At 57.2% G+C, this 17812-nt stretch overlaps 1 protein-coding gene across 5 annotated transcripts; it reads left to right on the top strand.

Annotated features, from left to right (window-relative positions):
• Positions 1-3107: 3107 nt before the first annotated feature.
• Positions 3108-11296, top strand: OPTC (opticin). Of its 5 annotated transcripts, XM_017680776.3 has the most exons (8): positions 3116-3198; positions 4033-4126; positions 4410-4646; positions 5377-5512; positions 6967-7125; positions 7818-8020; positions 9135-9230; positions 9691-10905. In XM_017680776.3, exons 3-8 carry the CDS (start codon positions 4416-4418, stop codon positions 9859-9861), a joined length of 996 nt encoding a protein of 331 aa, XP_017536265.3. In that variant the 5' UTR covers positions 3116-3198; positions 4033-4126; positions 4410-4415; the 3' UTR covers positions 9862-10905. The 5 variants fall into 5 exon arrangements, with proteins under 5 accessions (XP_073073223.1, XP_036871124.2, XP_017536257.3 ...); XM_073217122.1 differs by lacking the exon at positions 4033-4126 and having other exon boundaries at positions 3108-3198; positions 10785-11296; XM_037015229.2 differs by lacking the exon at positions 4033-4126 and having other exon boundaries at positions 3108-3198; positions 7818-8011.
• The last annotated feature ends 6516 nt before the right edge of the window (positions 11297-17812 follow it).

The following is a 17812-nucleotide window of genomic DNA, read 5'->3' as shown; positions in this document are numbered from 1 at the left end:
CCTATGCTTAAGAATCTCAAAGAACACGATTCCAAATCCTCTTCTTGGCAAATTTCCCCCAAATTCACAATCCTCATGAAAACTTATTACTAAAGTTGGACCAGAAGCTGACAGCTGCATTTGAAGCCCAGAGCCCCTGGGATTCTCTCAACCTACAGATGCCGAATTGTTCAGGGCTTCCCACATGCTCTGTACTGAGTCAGATACAGAAAGACGAAACAGTTACCATTCCTGACCAAGTAAAGCTTACAGACGAGCTGAGGAGATGCAGTTTAAGAACCATGACACGGGGCAGAGCTGTTTCAGAGGCAGAGAACAAAGGGCCACATTATCTGAAATGGTCTACAAGCCAACCACATGCTCGCAGAGGGGCGAGAATGGGATGCAAGAATCTCCAGATGGGAGTTTGATTCCAGAACTGGGCTTGTTGATCCCTCAGCTCGCACCCCTTTCTGTAAGATGAGAACTGCCTTACGCTGCACCCACCCCCACCCCCTCCCTCCTAAATGCCTGCTTCAATTCAATTCAGAAAGTTGTCAACGGACATCACCTATGTGTAGGGCCCCCAGCTAAGAATTCAAGGATAGATGATAGACACTCCATGCCCTTGAGGCATTCATAGCTTGGTAAAGGGAAAAATCCATGAATTAATAATTCTGTGTCTCAAGTCTTTGTAAAATGCTGTACAAAGGGCATGGCAGAGAGGGCCTCTACCTCTGAGGGGGACCCAGAGAGGCGCCCATCATTTGAGGAGGATACTAAGGGATGAATCAGATTGTGCTTGGTGGCAGAATGATGGAAAAGCACATGCGGAGAGGAGAGAGCGCGAGCCGGAAGGTAGGAGGGCGCGGAGTGTGCCCGCAGGGTGCGTGTGTCCAGCCTTTCTGGCTGGTGAGCGCGGAGCCTCTGCCTTTGTAAATGGGACTCTGTGAACATGCAGAGAGGCCGAGGGGAGGCGCTCTGACCAGTGCCACCGCCCACAGCCTGCAGCTCCGAGGAAGCACGTCAACACCGGAGGGAGGGGCTGAAGGCGGCCATCCAAAGAGGTGAATGGGGGATGGGGCTGCACCTGAAAGCCGGAGGTTCTCCAGGGATGACGATGATGATGGTGGCGAGGAGGATGTAGGAAATTCTCAGAATCTGCTGAGGTTAGGCCCTAGAAAATTCTTCCTGATCACAGACATCAGAAGGCATGGTGTGGGGCCCACAGGGGGCTGGGCAGAATCCTCTTCCCCACCCTCACCCCCCCACCAAAGCCATATTCATCAGGACAGACTTGCTTGGCGCCTGAGGCTCTGCAGGGCAAGTCCTGGCTGAGGGCAGGGCTGCGCAGACTAAGATGTGGTCCCCCGACTCCCCTGGCCCACGTGTTTGCCCGGGTTCTGCAGCGAGTTTCCTCCAGGGGCCAGATCCTGCGTCCTGGCCACAGAGCTCCCTGAAGACGGGAGTCCAAGCCCCTGTTGTGCAGATGGGAAACCGGGGCCCAGGGAGGGGAGGGGCTTGCCCAGGATCGCACAGAGCCGGAGCCGGGGCCTAGGTTTCCCGTCAGGCCGGCGTTGCCCTTTTGTTCATGTGATCGACTCCCTCTGCACCTTGGTCTCCCCTGCCCCAGCCCCGCGACAGTGTGCCTCAGTGCCCTCAGAACAGATGGCCTTGGCAGGCCTCTCTGCCCCGGGGCACCAGGTGAAGGGGCGGATCTAACAGCCTGGCCCAAGGGGCAGTGTTGGCCTGCAGTGTTCCCCGCACCAGCTGGCTTGGAGGAGGCTTCTCCGTGCGCCAGAACCTGGTCACCGAAGGAGCGTGTGCATCTGTTCCCCTGGCCGCCAGTGTCTAGGGAGAAGCAGGACAGCGGCTCTGTGGCGGGGAGGAGGGGCAGCCCTGCAGCCAGGAGGATGCCCAGGAAGCAGATGGCTTATTTGGAGCAATGTCCTTCTGACCTCCCACAGCCAGATCCCACCCCGCGCCCCCGTCCCCGGCACATCTCCCCCTGCCCTCCTCTTCCCACGCTGTTTATTCCCTGCAACTGTTCATTCATTCCCCCTGCCACCTGCTCCCACTCTCCCTTCCCACTTCCTCCGCGTCACACAGCGGCCCCGCCACACGCTCTTCCAGCTTTGCGGTCACACACACAGCCAGTCTCATACCCCACGGGCACCAGCTTCCCTCCTCCCCAACAAAGAGCCTTTTCTGACCCAGGCCTCAAGTCCTAGACCCTCTCCCAGCTTCTGCTCCTGCTTTCACAAGCTGGCCGGGCACGCAGTCCAGTTCCCGTGGGTCTCAGGGAGTGTCCGGAGGGGGGTGGGTGTGACCTGTGTGGGAACCGACTCAGCAGCACGCTGTGCAGGCCTTCAGCTCCCTGGGAGCCTGCGAAAGGGGGTGGGCGGTGCGGGCCGCCTTCTCATCTAATCCGAGACTCTCATTAGGAGAAGCACAAGGCGTGCTGATGGAACGGAGGTGGCAGGGGCTGCGGACAGAAGCCTGGCCAGTTGACCCTGTGGCCACCCTGCTCATGGGCAGGGAGAGGGGCTGGGTGGAAACATCAGGAACCCACCTGCTTTTTGGACAGCAGGGATATACTCCCTGCTGAGGGCTAATAGGCACATACCTCCCCGACCAGAACACAACCCTCTCCTTTTCTCAGACACACATACACACACACACACACACATACACACACACTCCGTCCTCCTACCTTCGGCTGTGCTCTTTCCTCTCCTGGTTATGTGCTCTCCCCCCACTTCTGCCACCTAGCAAAATCTGATTCATCCCTTAGTACCCACCTCAAATGGTGGGAGCCCCATCCCTGCATGTGCCCCCACCCCTTCTCTGAGAGTACAGAATCTGAGGCGGGGGCTGTCCCTTAGGGGGTGTGAACTGCCTGCCCCTCAAAGTGGCTGGGCCAGAAAGGTAGCAGGCAGACAAAGAGGGGAGAAGAGGGTAGGGGCAGGAGTGGAGTGGGGAGAGGAAGAAAGAATTCCCTCTGAATAAGCAAAAGACCTGGCAGGGCCCCTGAGGAAGGTGGAGGGAACGCAGCGGGATGCCAAGAAGAAGGGAAGTCTGATTGGCCACCTGCTGGCCTTGGCCGGCTCCCCTCCGGCCCCACTGTCTCCTCAGGCCCCACTGCAGAGGCCCGGCTGTCAGAGTGCCTGCTTCCCTGGAAGCTCCGAGGCTCCGATCAGAACCACAGGAGTGTAGCTGGTAATGTTCGAAGTTGAGGCCCGTTGGTGTGCAGATGAGAGGGAGTGCAGAGGGCTGGGGCAGGGACTGGGCTGGGGCAGTGGGGAGAGTTGAGGCCTTGGGCAGAGAATCCGGAGGAGGTTTCAGTGGGGTGGGAGGTGGGCAGTAAGCTCTGTCTTAGGACTTTTTAAAAAGATTTTTGAAAGATGGAATAATTTGGTCTGGAGCAAAGTATCGTAGGTAAGTTGAAGAGAGACCTCTTGCTTATGTTCTTCCCCAGCTGAAATGAAGAAAGTAAGTGGGAGAGTCTACTAGAAACTCATGCCGCTGGCTTTGGAGAGGGCTGCGTTAGCAGAGATACGCTGGGTGGCTCACACCACACCACATACATTCCTTGACCTGTCTGTGCATGTGTGCGTGTGCTTATGCAACCATTTATGCCCATACGCACATCACATACGTGTATAATCACCTGAGCGCACAAATGTACACAGATAGCTAAGGAACTTTCTAGATATATGAATACCCCCACAACCACACACAAAGAATGCTTTTGCGTCTGTAATCACTGATTTCTAAAAAGCCATAGTTATATTTTATCAATTGAACTTTCTTTTTTACGTTGTATGTCACTTTTTAAGCTCACGTACTCTAAATGGGCTAGGTGTTCCTAGAACGAGGCATGCCTTATTCATTTCTGTGCCCCTAAAGATAAGCCCAGTGCTGGGAACACAATGAATACCCTGTAAATATTTGTTGAGCAAATGCATGAATGAATGAATAATTTTTTTAAAAACTACAAGACTCCCTGATGTTGAAGTTTCTTTAACTCTGGCGGCTGATGATCATCCTCAGGGTGCGCTTGTATAGGAGCAAACATGTGGACCTGGTTGGCGTGTCTCTGTTGGGATGAGTAAATGAGCCCTTGCGAGGTGTCTGCACAGGCTGTGTGAGTGAATATCAGCCTGTGCATCAGCACGCAGACCGAGGTGGGGTGGTGGCGAGGGGGCTGGCGGGAGACACCCCCTGGACACAGCCCAGCCTTCGGGGAGCTCGCACACAGCTTGCGTGATGACTGACATGAGTCTGCAAGTGCAGGGGTGGGAAGTGGGGTGAGCTGTGAGCTGTACACACAAAGCTCGAGAGAGCCCTGCCCCTCAGATGCTGCCTGCTCCCCAGGACTGGACGCTGAGGGGGTTCAGCCTGTTCTCATCCCCACTCCCACCTCCCAGGACCCCATGAAGCTCCTGGCTTTCCTGAGCTTGCTGGCCCTGGTGTTGCAGGAAGCGTGCACAGCTTCCCTCCCAAAGCAGGAGCCGGAGAGGAGAGAAGAGGGCCTGCGAGGGGAGGGTGACTTGTCCACAGTTCTGCCTCTGGGGAACTATGGCCTGAGCCTGGACAGCTACGATGAGGTCATTGACCTGAGCAGCTATGAGCAGCTCCCAGACTATGGGGACCAGCTCCCTGAGGTGAGAAGCACACATTCCCTGCAAGAGACTGGGAGTCAAGGGTCTGGCCCCTCTCTGCCTGCCCACCATGCCCGCGTCCCAACCACCAGCTCTTTCTCTAGGAGGTGGAAATTCTCGTCCCTCCAGAGGAACTTAGACGATACTAAAACAGAGGATGACAGACCCTCAATTTCTTTGTTCATTTGTAGTAAATTTGATGCGACTTCCCTTAGAAGTCACTCCTCCCTGCCCCTGCCTTCAGGTACTACCTCAAGTCGTAGCTCTCTGGCCTGGGAGTTGGCGCTGTCCTCAGATTCTCCCTAGAAACGGAAATGGTGCCAGAGCCCCCGTCTTCTCTCTGGCTGTCTTCCGGTCCAAAGCCTTTGAGCTGCTCCTGGCTTTCCCAGGGGCTGGCCTGAAGCCCGTGTTTGCCCTGTGCACTTGGTCAGCGCAGGGCAAGGGAGAGAGCAGCAGGCTGGGGGATCTGGAGATGTGGGTTCTAGCTCTGCCACAGCTTGGCCGCCAGCTGGCCGGTGGAGCCCAGCCCCTCCCATGCCCGGCCTCAGTGTCCCCCATGTGCTGACGATGTTGGACGGTGTGCTCTCTGAGAAGGTCCCTTCCTCCTTCCCTCCTTCTCCATGGTTGCCTCTTTGCAAGCTTGAAATCCATCACTGAGGTTGTCAGAGTTCAAAGGTAGGTCCCTCTCAAGCAAAAGCTGGCCTATAATGTGGACTATGTGCTCTGTCTCCAGGTTCAAGTAACCAGCCTGGCGCCTCCAACTGGGATCAGTTCCACTCAGAACACTATGAGTCCCAGGGCACCCTCTTCAAACCCCACCGTGACCAGGCCTACGATGCCAGGCCTGCTGGGCTCCCCAACCAGCCAGGGTGAGTCACAGGTCTCCATCTGCATAGGTCACAGGCTGCACAGCCACGACCCGGCTCCCAGGGCACCAAAGTGAAGTGTGGTCAGGGCTGGGAAGCGGAGGGTCAGGGCTGGCCCTTACCAGCAGGCAGAGGAGGGGAAACAGCCAGAGTAAGAACAGAAATAAAAAAAGGAATCAAAGGGAGAGGCTGGCTGTCCCTGGTGCCTTTGCCTGAATGCACAGATTAGATGGGAGGCAAAGAAATGCGGGAACTCACTATGCCTAGCAAAGCCACCCCACCTCAATTAACAGTGTCACTGGGGGAGCAGGTTGAGTGGTAATTAGATTAGAGACAATTAAAAGCCTGTAGTGAAGAATAAATAACTTTGTGGCTGTCACTTGGCATGGGGGCAGATGGAGCATTCACATGGCCTTTCAGCTTTACATTCCCTCAGCAGCTCTCCCCTCCCTGACGCCCCCTGGAGACTGGGATGCTGGTGGATCTGGCAGGAAGGGGGTGGCACTCTGCTGGGGATCAGAACTGAGGCAGAGGAAGGGTGCAATTAACCCCTCTGTTCCTAGTCTCCTCTTGGGATGTTTGCCTTGGGCAGACCCAGGACACGGGGGTGTTGGCAGGAGTCCAGGACCCCCAGAGCTGAGGATCCCAGGCTTAAAGAGGCCATAAAGGGCCTCAGCTGGATAAGAAGGGTGCTGTGTCCCTTTCTGCTCTGCCTGCACCGGTCTGGTCCCTGCTGGCAAAAAAGAGCCGCCTCTTAATCTTGGAGCCGTGTCACTGCTGTTGGAGTTGCCCTTGAGTCGGACTCACAGTGATGTCCTGACATCTCTGTCCCTTGTCCAGCAAGTGACAGAAACCACCTGCACTATTCAGTTGTGTGGGCCTGTAAGGTCTCCCCAATTTTTCAAAGCCCGTCTGAGGTGATAGCCTGGCCTAAGCATCATGACCGCTGGTTGTGGGCTGAGAACTGGGACGCCAACACCTTAAGAGGGAGACTGAATTCTGGGCCGGCCCTGTCCACTCCACCTGGGCTCTATCGTGCTTCTCAGAGCTGCACAGAACACATCTAACTCCCTGCCCACCAGGCAGCTGACAGAACAACCATGCGCCATTCCACTCAATTCTGCTTTTATTTCACCTTTACCTTTACCATACCTTTTGGCACCAGAGGGGAGCCCCGTGGAAAAGATGTCCTAGAAACCCCCACCCACACAGGCCTGGCAACACCTACACAGGACCAGGGACTGAAGAGGGCACTGATGGGCTTGGATGGGTAAGACCCAAGAGCCGGTCTGCCTCTTCCGGGCCAACGGCTGAGCACCAGGCTGGGGGCAGCCCGCAGCCCTGCCCGGGCGCACGGTGACAGTCCTGGCCACGGCTCAGGCACTCCGAGGCCCGCTGGTCCCAGGGACCGAGGGAGTCTGACCAGGGGTCTCGTTTTGCTCTGTCTCCCTGGCCAGCCCTGCCCACCTGTCTGGTCTGCGTGTGCCTCGGTTCCTCCGTGTACTGTGACGATGCCAACCTGCACATCATCCCTCCCCTTCCCCAGACAACCACCTACCTGTATGCCCGCTTCAACCACATCAGCCACATCCGGGCAGGAGACTTCAGAGGGCTGAGTATGTAATGCCCTAGAAAAAGAGGAGGGTGAGCCTGGCAGGGAGAGCTCCTCTCCCTTGCCACCCAGCGACGTAAAGGTCGCCAGTCAGTGTCTGCTGGTGTCAGCCTTTCTCTGCCAGCTTCCAGCCTCTCCAGCTGTCAGACGGGAATGGCCCCAAGTCTCTCTAATTCCTTCCCTTGAAGATTTTCCATGGCAGAAGTGACCTGTTCTCATTTGTTGTCCCACATGCTCTGGTTGGGATGGGGAGGACAGGCCCAAGCGTCTGTTTTCGGGATGCGCCAGCAGCTGCAGCTCTGGGCCCTGCTAGCCCCTGGACCAGCCCGTGCTGAGTCTGCTCTCCATGGCACCAACGCCGTTTGCGCGGTCTTTGGTGCGCGTGCCTGTTTCGCCTCTTACGCCGTGCACCCTGGGGCCTCATCCAGATTCTCCCACAGCCTCTGGCCTCAGCATCCTTTTGTGTAGACGGACAGTAAGGGAGGAATGGATCTGGGGACTCCTGGCTGGGTCTTGCCCTCAAAAGGTTTCTTCCAAACTGACCCAAGGTGGGCCCTCCTGGTTTGGGCCTGGTGCGGGTGGACAACTGGCTGGCATGCCCTGTCCTGAGGGGGACAGAGCAGGCCACGGGCGGCTCCTACAGGGGCAAGGGAAGACGGCGTGTCCCGTGTCTCTGTGCTCACCCCGTGCCCTTAGCAAAATTGAAGAGGATTGATCTCTCTAGCAACTGCATCTCCTCCATCGATGCCGATGCCCTCTCCCTGCTGCCCGAGCTGCAGGAGCTGATCCTCCCGGAGAACCAGCTGGCGGCTCTGCCTAAGTTGCCCCCTGGCATTGAGGTCCTGGACGCCCGCCTGAATCGGCTCCAGAGCTCGGGGATCCAGCCTGAGGTGCTCAGGGTGAGCCAGGGCCCTCGGTCCACCATCCGCCACCCACCGCTCATGCCCACGACATGCATACCCACCTTGCCCTCCTGGGATGTCCTTGTCCCCCCGCCCGTTCTGGGGAATGAACAGCAAACCCCATGGTTTTCACCTGCTCTCATTTGTTTTACTAAAGGTTCTTTATGATATAAGAAACCGATTCTGATTCATGAAAAGGGTGTTTTTACAACATGCCATCCCAGGAACCTCCATGAAAAGAGAACGCAGGCCTCAGGAGCAAGTTACTGGGCAGAGGGTGTGGGCAAAGTCCGAGACCAAGGCCAGCACTCTCCCTCTTTGGGGCACACGGTGTCTTGGCTTCCTGCTGTGCAGCTGCCCTGTTCTCCCTGCACACCAGCGTCCTCTGCACACTCGGCTTCTGCCCCTGCAGAACCCTGGCTTTCACGCGACTTGCAGCAGTGCTGGCTCCAGGCCTAACTGTACAGAAACTTGTATTTCCAAAATTCACTGCTAAGTGACTAATCGTTGTCTTTCTATGATCATTGACTTATATGACTCTCAAAAGAGGCAGTCTGGTCACTGTCGCTTTTGGTGGGAGGCACATGGCACCATGATCCCCTGCAGCTGCCCATTCAGCAGGGCTGGGAAGAGCCCCAGGGGCAGCTGCAGTGAGGACCTGAAGAAGGGTAGGAACAGGACTGGCACTCCCAGCTCTGTCACACTTGCCTCACGTGTGCCCGGGGCTCTCATTCCACGGATTTGGGTATTTCCTGAACGTGCTCTCCAGAGCCACTCCGGGCTTAGCATTCGGAGACTCTTCATTTGGGAAAACCCCTCTGACAGCGAGAAGTCATGGCGGAGCTGCTATGTCCCTTGTCCTGCCCTTGCTGCTCCTCATTAATGGCTGACCTTGCCCCGGCTGCCTGCCCTGCAATGGCAGCGCTTTCCTGCTGCTCTGAGGGAGCTCCTGGGGGGCTGGGACCCACCACCCCTGCAGAGCCCGGCATGGGGCCTGCGCACGGCTGTGGCTCAGGACACCCCAAGTGGACCGAGGGGGTCATGGCAGGTGCACCTCGCGGCCAGGGCCTCCAGGGTCCGCCAGCTTCTCCCCTCCTTTGCTTCTCCGCAGACGCTGGAGAAGCTGCAGTCCCTGTACCTGGCCAACAACCTGCTGGACTCCGTCCCCGGGCCCCTGCCCCTGAGCCTGCGCTCACTACACCTGCAGGTGAGCGGCCCCCCAACAGCAAGAGCATGAACGTAGCAGAGAGCAGGGCTCAGGTGACGCGGCAGCCGTGGGGTCTCTGGCCCCAAGTCATGACTCTCATCAGAGCTGTGATCAGGGGGTCTGGGCCGGGCCCTTGTTCACAGCCTCGGTTTTGTCTCCTCCCTTTCCTTCCCTGCCCGTCGGCGTCATTCGCTCGGCTCACCAGCTGCTGGTTCCTCCCCTCCCTTCCCCTCTGTCTCCTCTTCCCTTCCTCCGTTTTCTCTCTCGGCTCTCCCTCCATCCACCCTCCACGGGTGCCCCCTCCTCGGCCCTTGCCGTGTGGCCTTGGCTTCATGAGTCGGGTTCCTCCAGCTCCAGAAGGGGAGCAGAGCAGGCGGGGACACCGAGTGAGACATGCCCTCAGTGCCGCCCAGGGCTCACTCCAGGCGGGAGCTTGGCAGCACCAGTGCGCTCCTTCCAGAATAACATGATAGAGCGCGTGCAGAGAGATGCCTTCTGTGACCCCGAGGCGCACAGGCACACCCGGAGGTGGCTGGAGGACGTCCGCCTGGATGGCAACCCCGTCAACCTGGGCCTCTTCCCCAGTGCCTACTTCTGCCTGCCCCGGCTCCCCACAGGCCGCTTCTCCTAGCTCAGCCCTGTTCCTCCCGGGCAGGAGCCCTCGGAGGACGCCCCTCGCGGGCCACAGGGCCCAGTGCCCTGACTCTGAATGCCTTTCATCTTAATCAGCCTCACGTCCAGTTGTGGAGATCACCCCCACCCGCCAGCACACGTTCGGAAATGTCCTTCAGCAGCTAAACCTGCATTTCTTCATCCTATTTCCTTAATGTCTTATGTTTCCTGGTTCAGAGAGCAGGGTCTGTAGGAAGGTTTTTTCCCATGATCCCCATCCCACCTACCCGCACAGATGCCGGGATAGTCGTGTAAGAAGAGGACAGGGAAGGAGGGAGAGGGGGACCCAGCGATGTGTTTTTCTTCCTACTGGGCTTGCAAGGATGCATTTATTAATTACATTTTCCAGCATTTTGCAAGCCAGTTGTTAAACACAGTCATATTAAAAATTATATTATAAAAACTTGCAATCAAGTATATTATGTTGAAACAAAAGTAAGAAATACTCAAACACATCACTTCCCAAGAATTTTATTCTATTTTATAACTGACCATGTTCTTGAATTTATCTCCGCCCTGGTATCTGTAGGCAGAACTACTGTGTGCTGACGTGCAATGCTGCTCGCAGGGATGTCACATTGGAAGTTTGAAATTGGCCACAGTAGGGTATTTATGCCGTGGAAATCAGTGACTAGTAGGACTGTTTTTTTCTGAGAGCTGGTTGTTCAGCTTTTGCCAGCGCACCACTGAGGAGAAGGAATAGCCGTTTGAACTAGCCTTCCCCCTTCCCAGGGCACCCCACTGCGGGTAGCATAGGCTTTCTTTAATTTCTTCCTGTTCCTAGGCCTTCCTGTTGTATTTGGAGGGAGCCATCCGTAAGGACGGAGGGCTGGCGTGACTCTTCACCTAGCCTCCCTCCTTGTAGTGCCTCCCTCCTTGCAGTGCCTCTCCAGTCCGGGCCCACCCACCGCCTCGGAGCGGGACTCGGCCGGCTGGTTCCTGGCCACGCGGTTTTCCATCCCTCCTGTGCTCTCTTCCAAATTGGACCACCAGAGGGCAGCCTTCTGCAAAGATAAATAAATAAATACAGCAATTACTTCCGACCTTCTGGAGCCTGGGCAGGGTCTGCCGTGCCCAGAAAAGGGGAAGGGAAGCTGTGATCCGGCTGACTTGTGTCTTGAATTATAAAGGGAGGGGAGATGTCACCTTCTACTTCTTAAAAGGAGATGTTGGACAAGTGGGATGTAATAGATGGGTGCTTGGTATCAAGTGTTGACTGAGGCATGAAAAGGGTGAGGCAGGCAATTCTTTTCTCTCTCAGCAAGGACTTTTTGAGCACCTGTCTGTCACGTGCCTTTTCTGCATGAGCTTAGAATCGGGTGCAGAAGACACCTGTTAATAATCACACAAATAACCACACTATCAACTCACGGTAAATTCTGTAAGAAGACTATACAGAATGCTATGCAAGCTTATAGGAGAGGGCCTAAAGGTCCAGGAGAGCTTGAAGAATTGATGTCTAAGCTGAAACGTGAAGGAGTAGGAGTTAGCCAGGCACTCGGTTGCCAAGGCAACCACTCAAGGTCCCAGGTGTCCCCTGAGGCCCCATGGGCAGGTGTGTGCTCTGGCCCCCATGCAGGGAGCCACTGTCTGCCCTGCCGCCTCTGCCCAGCCCCTCTCTAAGCACTGGGATGCTCCGGCTGGTCTGCAAACAGACAAGTCCGGGATTATCAGTCTCATTCCTCGGAGGAAGAAATCGAGAACTGGAGAAGATACAGCACTTAGCCCACCCAGCTCTCACGGGTCGCTGAGGCCCCACCGAGACCCAGTCAGAGGCTGCAGACCGGCAGTGGAAGGTCTCGAAGATGCGCTCATGTGGTTCCCCTGGTGTTGGTGTCTCGCCTAGAGGCCCAGGGACGACGGGGAAGGCAGGGGGCCGGTAGCTCCTTGCCTTTCAGAACAGTAAGGTCTGGCCTTTCCTCGTCCTGTCTTCAGGGAGCTTGTTACAGCCTGAACTCTCTCTCTCTCCTCTCTCTCTCTCTCTCTCTCTCTCTCTCTCTCTCTCTCTCTCTCTCATCCACCATCCAGCAGTCCTAGCCTCTTCCACGCCATCCTCTTCCATAGCCTAATCTCCCGCATCATGACAAGGCTTAGGCATGCAAAGCTGTAAGTCCCAAGATGCCCAGTTGGAAGAAACCCTGGACTGAAAGCATCAATGAAAAAAACCAGAAAGGTGCCCCTGAGTGCTGGAAGCCATAGCACCCCTACATGCCCCAAGCTTAATCTGCACTGAGCACAGAAAGTCGCTGCCCCTGCTGCAGTGGGAGAAAGGGCTGACAATTCCTGGACTCCTGGAGTTTGCCAGATGCCATAAAAGAAGGTGTTCCACACATCAACTCATTTAATCTCACCAACAGCTCTAGGAAGTAGGAATCCATGCTGCCGGATGAAGGAGCAGGCTGATGAAAGGGAAGTGGCTCAAATTCACACAGCTGATAAGTGGGGAGTCAGGATTCAAACTCAGTCGGTGGTGAGCACAGGGTCTGAGCTGCTGCTCCCGAGCGCTTTCGAGGGCAGCCTCGGAGGCAGGCCCCTGGCAGTTTCCTCCCTGAGGCCAGGGCTGCTGCGCCGGGTAGGATTCCCCAGGGGCCTTCGGTCTCTGCAGCTGTCTCCCAGCTAATCCCCCCGTTTTTGGTTTTTGGCTGGGGAAGCCCGAGGAATAGAAGCAATGCCCTCGTTGGCCACCTCCCTGAAGAAATTCTAAGCAGTGCGTCTGTCCCTGGGCCCCTCTGAGATGCAGGGAGAGGAGCAGGGGGAGAAATCCAAGGCTGCTCCCAGCAGCGGTCACGTCTGCATGTGAAGGAGCCACTCAGGCTTCCCTGGGACCTGAAGGAGCTGAGTCAGGCCCCTGGGAGGGAGGCAGGGAACACCTCATTCAGAGCGAGGCCCTCCTGCCCAGCAGAGATGGGAAAACAACAGCGCAGAGAGGAAGGTCCCACCCCATCCAGCGCCGCCAATGCTTCCCTGCTGATGCCCCCAAACAGCCCTAGGCTGGCCTAAAATCCACCTCTTCCAGGAGCCATACTTTCCTAGCTTCACTCATCCAGGGCCTCGGTGGCCGCTAGCCCCTGTGCTCGCCCTTGGTGATGTTGGCGAGCGCGCCTGCTCTCCGGCCATCCGGCCATCCAGCCAGCCCTGCAGGAAGGGGCCTCTGCTGCTCCTCGGGGCCTTTGGGATGGTGGCCGCCCCGGCCTGTTCTGTGAGAGTCAGAGGAGCAGGCAGGGGCAAGAGGCCAGTGTGAGTTTGTTGTGACTGCCCCCCACCTGCCCACAGGCAGCCCCAGAGCAGTGCGGGGCGGAGGCCGGTGGGGAAGGGAGGCTGGGAGGGACGGGGGCTAAATCCCCGCGGTGCTGGGGAGCGCTTCCTCTCACCCTCACCTCGCCTGCACCCCCTGCTTTCTCTTCCCTGTAGTCTCCTCCCTGAATAATCATTCCTCCTGTTATGGATTTGCACTTTACAGAGCAATTTTACATATGGGATCTAATTTGTAGTCCCAACAGCTCTTTGAGGAAGGTATTCCTATCCTGACTTTACAGACAGAAAAACGAGACTAAGTGATTTGCCCCGGAAAAAGACGATTTACAGAAAAACAAGGCCAGCCATCATTCCCCGGGAACTCCTGCACAGAAGGGCCGGATCCCATTCCCAGCGGCTGGAGTGACGATTAGCCGCCCAGCCCTCCCCAGGGCTCTTTGCAAAACAGAAGCATCTTCCAGGCCGAGAAACAGGGCGCTGCCCTCCAGGCCAAGTCCTGGAGCCCTGCCCAGGGGGTCCACAATCTGATGAGGGCAGAGGTAATGAGGGGATGTGGCCTTTGTGGAAATCAGCTCAAGACAACCCCCGAGGCTCAAGGACACGCTGCCCTCCTCCCAGCTCTGCCCCCACCATGGCAGGCGCGTGGATGGCCTGGCACCCACATGCCTGAGTCTGTGTTCCTGCTTCTGATGGGAACGGGGGAGAGAGACAGACAGAGGGGGCCGGGCTCTGCCCCGCCCCCACCGTCTGGCTTCCGGCTCCCTCCTTCCCCCGCGCCTGCCCCTCCCCTTTTCTCCAGCTAGACAGCAGTTCGGCCTCTCCTCCCTCTCAAGGTTGTCTCTGGGGCTGGGCGGGCTTCACATCCTCCAGCAGCCTCCAGGGTTGCTGTCAGCTTGGAAGGGGTCTCTATGTGGAGGGAGGATGGGGCTCCCCCCGAAATGTCCCCCTTCTCCAGGGGTGACAGGGCAGCCAAGGGACCCCCTCCTTCCAGCCTCACTGCGGTAAAGTCCCCAAACTCTGGCTTCCTTGTTGCCTTAGGAGCAGCCCGTTTGTCCCTCACGACGTGGCCTGATGTGCACACAGAGCACGCTGCACCTGCTCCCCCTCCTCCCTCCCCTCTGCCCCCTTTCCCATGCCCCCTTCCATGCCCCAAACATGGAGCACAGGAATCTGACCTCCTGGCCCACGGGTCCCAGCCCTGTCTTGCGGAATCCTTGTGTCTGGTGTGTGTCTCTGCCAGTGCAAGTGCAAAGCATTTCAGGCTTGGCCTCCTGCAAAGAATGTGGTGCCTGAGAGCAATGGAATGAGAGCCCAAGGCCCCAGGCTGACTTGGGGTGCGGCCTCACTGTGTGCACCTGCCCCGGGAGTTCCCTCAGCCCAGTTCTGTTGCTGTCCTGGGGAGGGCAGGAGAGCAGGTTTGAGCCTCAGGACAAGTCAGGGCAGGTGATTGTCTGGCCTTTGGGGGAGTGCCAGGGGGAGGGACAGTGGGGACCGGCGTATGCAGAGGAGAGTGGGACCACTGGCAGGGCGTGGTCCTAGGCTCTGGCTGATCCAGCGAACTAGCAGACCGGAAAGGTGCAGCAGCCCGATGCCAGCCCTCTTTCGTCACAAAGTCGGAAGGTGTTAAGCAGTTACACAGATACTTCAAGCTAAAGTACCCTGCAGAGGAAGGGGGAAAATGTAGCCTTTAGGGAGTCAAGGCTTTCAGATCATTATATACTAGGGTTAAAATCACTTTGCCAGTGTAGATGCTACCCCTTTGAACAAATCAGTCTGAAAATAGGGTCTTTCTTAAAGTTAGCGTGTCAGGACAGCATCCCTACAGAGATTATGAGAGGGAGGCAAAAAGGGGAACTGGCAGAAATTCAGTATTCCAAAGGTGCTGAGATTCCTTCGAGACCCCCAGCCCAAGCCCCTGTGTCCAGGCAGGCCCTCACCCCTGGTTTTAGGAGTCGGAGGTCCAGGCCGCAGGGCTATGCGGTCACCGTTTTCATTTGACAGGCCTGTGCAAACCCTTTGCATGTCACGCATCATCACAGTTACTTCCATAGTAGCTCCATGAAGTGGGCGCTGCGGCAGTCTGAGAGCTCAGAGGGGTTAAGTTCTTTGTCCAAGGTCATGCAAGTAAGAGAAAGAATGGAAACTCAGACTGGGCCTGACTGCAGAGACCCCAGCCCTCTCGGATTGGTGGGGGTCTGCCGCCTACTGAACGGCCCTCTTGCTGTAGGAGCCTGGCCCGTAGAGCACACCCAGCAGGCGCCGGGGGAGACCAGCCCCACAGCCTGGGGGGAGGCAGACCTGCTTCAGAAATCTGACCGCAAAGGGCCCCGCCCTCTCCTAATGTCCCCGAGTGGCGGGCAGGGCACACCTGGCTCTCTCCTCCGAGCCTCTGCGGTCGAGGGCTCCCTTCCCACACCTCCTCCCTTCCTATCTATTGTCTCTGAGCCCGGCTTCTTGGCCCCGAGCTCCTGCTCACTGGTTTCTTTCCGCTCCTTTAACCCTGGGTACAATAGGCTCCTTCCCGCTTGTTGGTAAACAAAACCCAGCAAGCCTGCGGGGAGGGTTTGAGCTCCTGGCGAGGCTACAGCCTCCCCCTGATGGAGACGGGAACCCCAGCAGAGGTGGCCTGGCCCAGCCCCGCCTCTCTGCCCCGGCTGCTGCACAGCGCAGCTTGGGGGTGAGGCGGGCGGCACCACGCATACCATCTCTTCCGCGGAGCTCGGGCACTGCTCACTCGTCTCTTGCCTGGAATCCCGGAAGAGGAATGGGAAGGGGGATGGAAGGAGAAAGTGTCTGTCTGTCTGCCGGAGGGGTCACCCAGCAAGTTCCAGAGTGAGGCCTGGTGGGCGGGTGAGCGGTGCTTCCTAAGTAACCTCCAGGACAGCCTTCGGGAAGCTGAACTAGACAGGGCAGGGATGGCGGCACCCGCCAGGCAGCAGGCGGCCACAGCCCCTCCCCGTGGCGGCGGACGGGGATCCCCTAATTCTTGATCCAGTCTCTCATGGGTTTGGAGCCTCCGTTTTCTGAGCAGGGCAGACAAACTATGAGCCTACAAAGCCCACCTACAAAGACCTTTACACAGATTCAGGCCCTGCCTAAACCTTAGCCATCTCTAGTGTCCTCACTGGTTCTTTGAACAATGCTTTTTTAAGTGCCGAGTACCAGGATGTCGTAATAAGTAAAGAGAAACAAGGTTTCTGTTCTCAGTGGGTGAGACAGACAGTAAGGAAATAAACAAATAAACCATAACAGATAGTGTAATTCAGACAGGAAAAGGTGCTAGAAGACAACAAAACGAGGTTTTATGACTGATGGCAGAGGCCAGTGACACTAACAATGTAGTCAAGGAAGGCCTCCCAGAGGTCTGATGGCTGGGCTGCAACCTTCACCACCAGCCGTACAAAAATGCAAGGGGGACGTCTTCCAGGCAGAGGGGTGAGAAGGGACCAGGGCTCTGAGCAGAACAGGCAAGACAGGTTTGAAGAGAGGAGAGGAGGCCCTGGTGTGAGGCGGGGCTGGGGGGCCCTGGCCCTGCGGCCCTGTAGGATTGTATTGTGAGTGTGATGGATTTTCTTCCAGGCACTCCAGCCCCCTCACTCCTGTCTCCCTGTTAGGGATGCTAGAAGCACAGGAGGGAGGGGAAGGGAGTGTGATCACAGACTGGAGGGGTGCAGCGAGCAGAGCCAGGGTGACCTTTTAAGGAGGAAGGATCCGTTGCCTGGCGACCGACCGGGCCTGGGCCCGGTAACAGTGGAAATGGGGAACTGAAGGGGAAAAACAGGAGATGCCAGGAGCTGGGGGCCGAGGGAGGGTGAGGAGCAGGAAGGTCTAGGGCCAAGCTTCAAGAGGGAGGAAGCCGTCCAGCTCCCAGGCGCTTTGGCACTTTGAGGAGAGGGGGACAGTGTCTTCAGGAGGTTTGGATGGGTGTCACCTCTCGGCCATCTTCTCAAGAAGACTTCGCACTACAAGCTTCAGAACATCCTGAACTTTTAGAGACAGATGTCAGGGCCGTTTGGATGTGTCTCTAGCTTGCCGTGGGCCTCGGGAGCAGCAGGGGCCCTGTGCAAGTGGAACCGTCCCTGCCCGGACATTCACCTGCTGGGTGGCCTCAGGCAAACCGCTGCTCTTCTCTGTTCCCCTCCTCTACCCTGAGAGAATTAGATTAGATGATCTCCGAGGTACAGTCTGGGACGCCCAGATGCCACCCGTCCTTTTGTTTTCTTAACAGAGACCAGCTAGTCCCTGGTCCTCAGAGCCCCCAGCATGCCTGCCCCCACCCCAAGCCCTCCTGAGGGGTTGCCTCACCACTGCTCTCCTGTGCTGAGGGAGGGCAATTTTAGGGGCATGCCTACTCACTCCCCACATCAGCACACTGCTCAGGCTCAGCCACCCGCAAGGAACTGCCCCTCCCCCAGAGACAGGGGCTCCTAGAAGCTTCCGTAAGTGCATATGTTTCAATGCCAGGCCTGCGCTGGGTGCAGTTCCCAGCCAGGCAGGGAAAGGGTCCCAGTGACCTTGTAAACACCTCCCCAAGGAAGGAGTTTGTGACCTCAGTGGATGAGACATCCCCTCAGAGAGCGGAAGAGCCCCTTCCCTCCCGAGAGGACTTCGGGCGACCTGTCACCCACCAGGGCAGAGCCAAGATCTCAGGCCCT

Source organism: Manis javanica, chromosome 11 (genome assembly GCF_040802235.1).
Source record: "Manis javanica isolate MJ-LG chromosome 11, MJ_LKY, whole genome shotgun sequence".
Taxonomy (NCBI): Eukaryota; Metazoa; Chordata; class Mammalia; order Pholidota; family Manidae; genus Manis; species Manis javanica.
The sequence above is the reverse complement of the archived record's forward strand: the minus strand, read 5'-3'. Positions and strand labels throughout refer to the sequence as shown.

What these genes read in the sequence shown, in the direction of transcription:
- OPTC (XM_017680768.3), top strand. Translation starts at nt 4,416, where the DNA reads ATGAAGCTCCTGGCTTTCCTGAGCTTGCTGGCCCTGGTGTTGCAGGAA. An exon ending in AGGAGACTTCAGAGGGCTGA is followed by an intron (nt 7,126 to 7,817) that starts GTATGTAATGCC and finishes CCGTGCCCTTAG; the next exon opens with CAAAATTGAAGAGGATTGAT. An exon ending in TGCGCTCACTACACCTGCAG is followed by an intron (nt 9,231 to 9,690) that starts GTGAGCGGCCCC and finishes CGCTCCTTCCAG; the next exon opens with AATAACATGATAGAGCGCGT.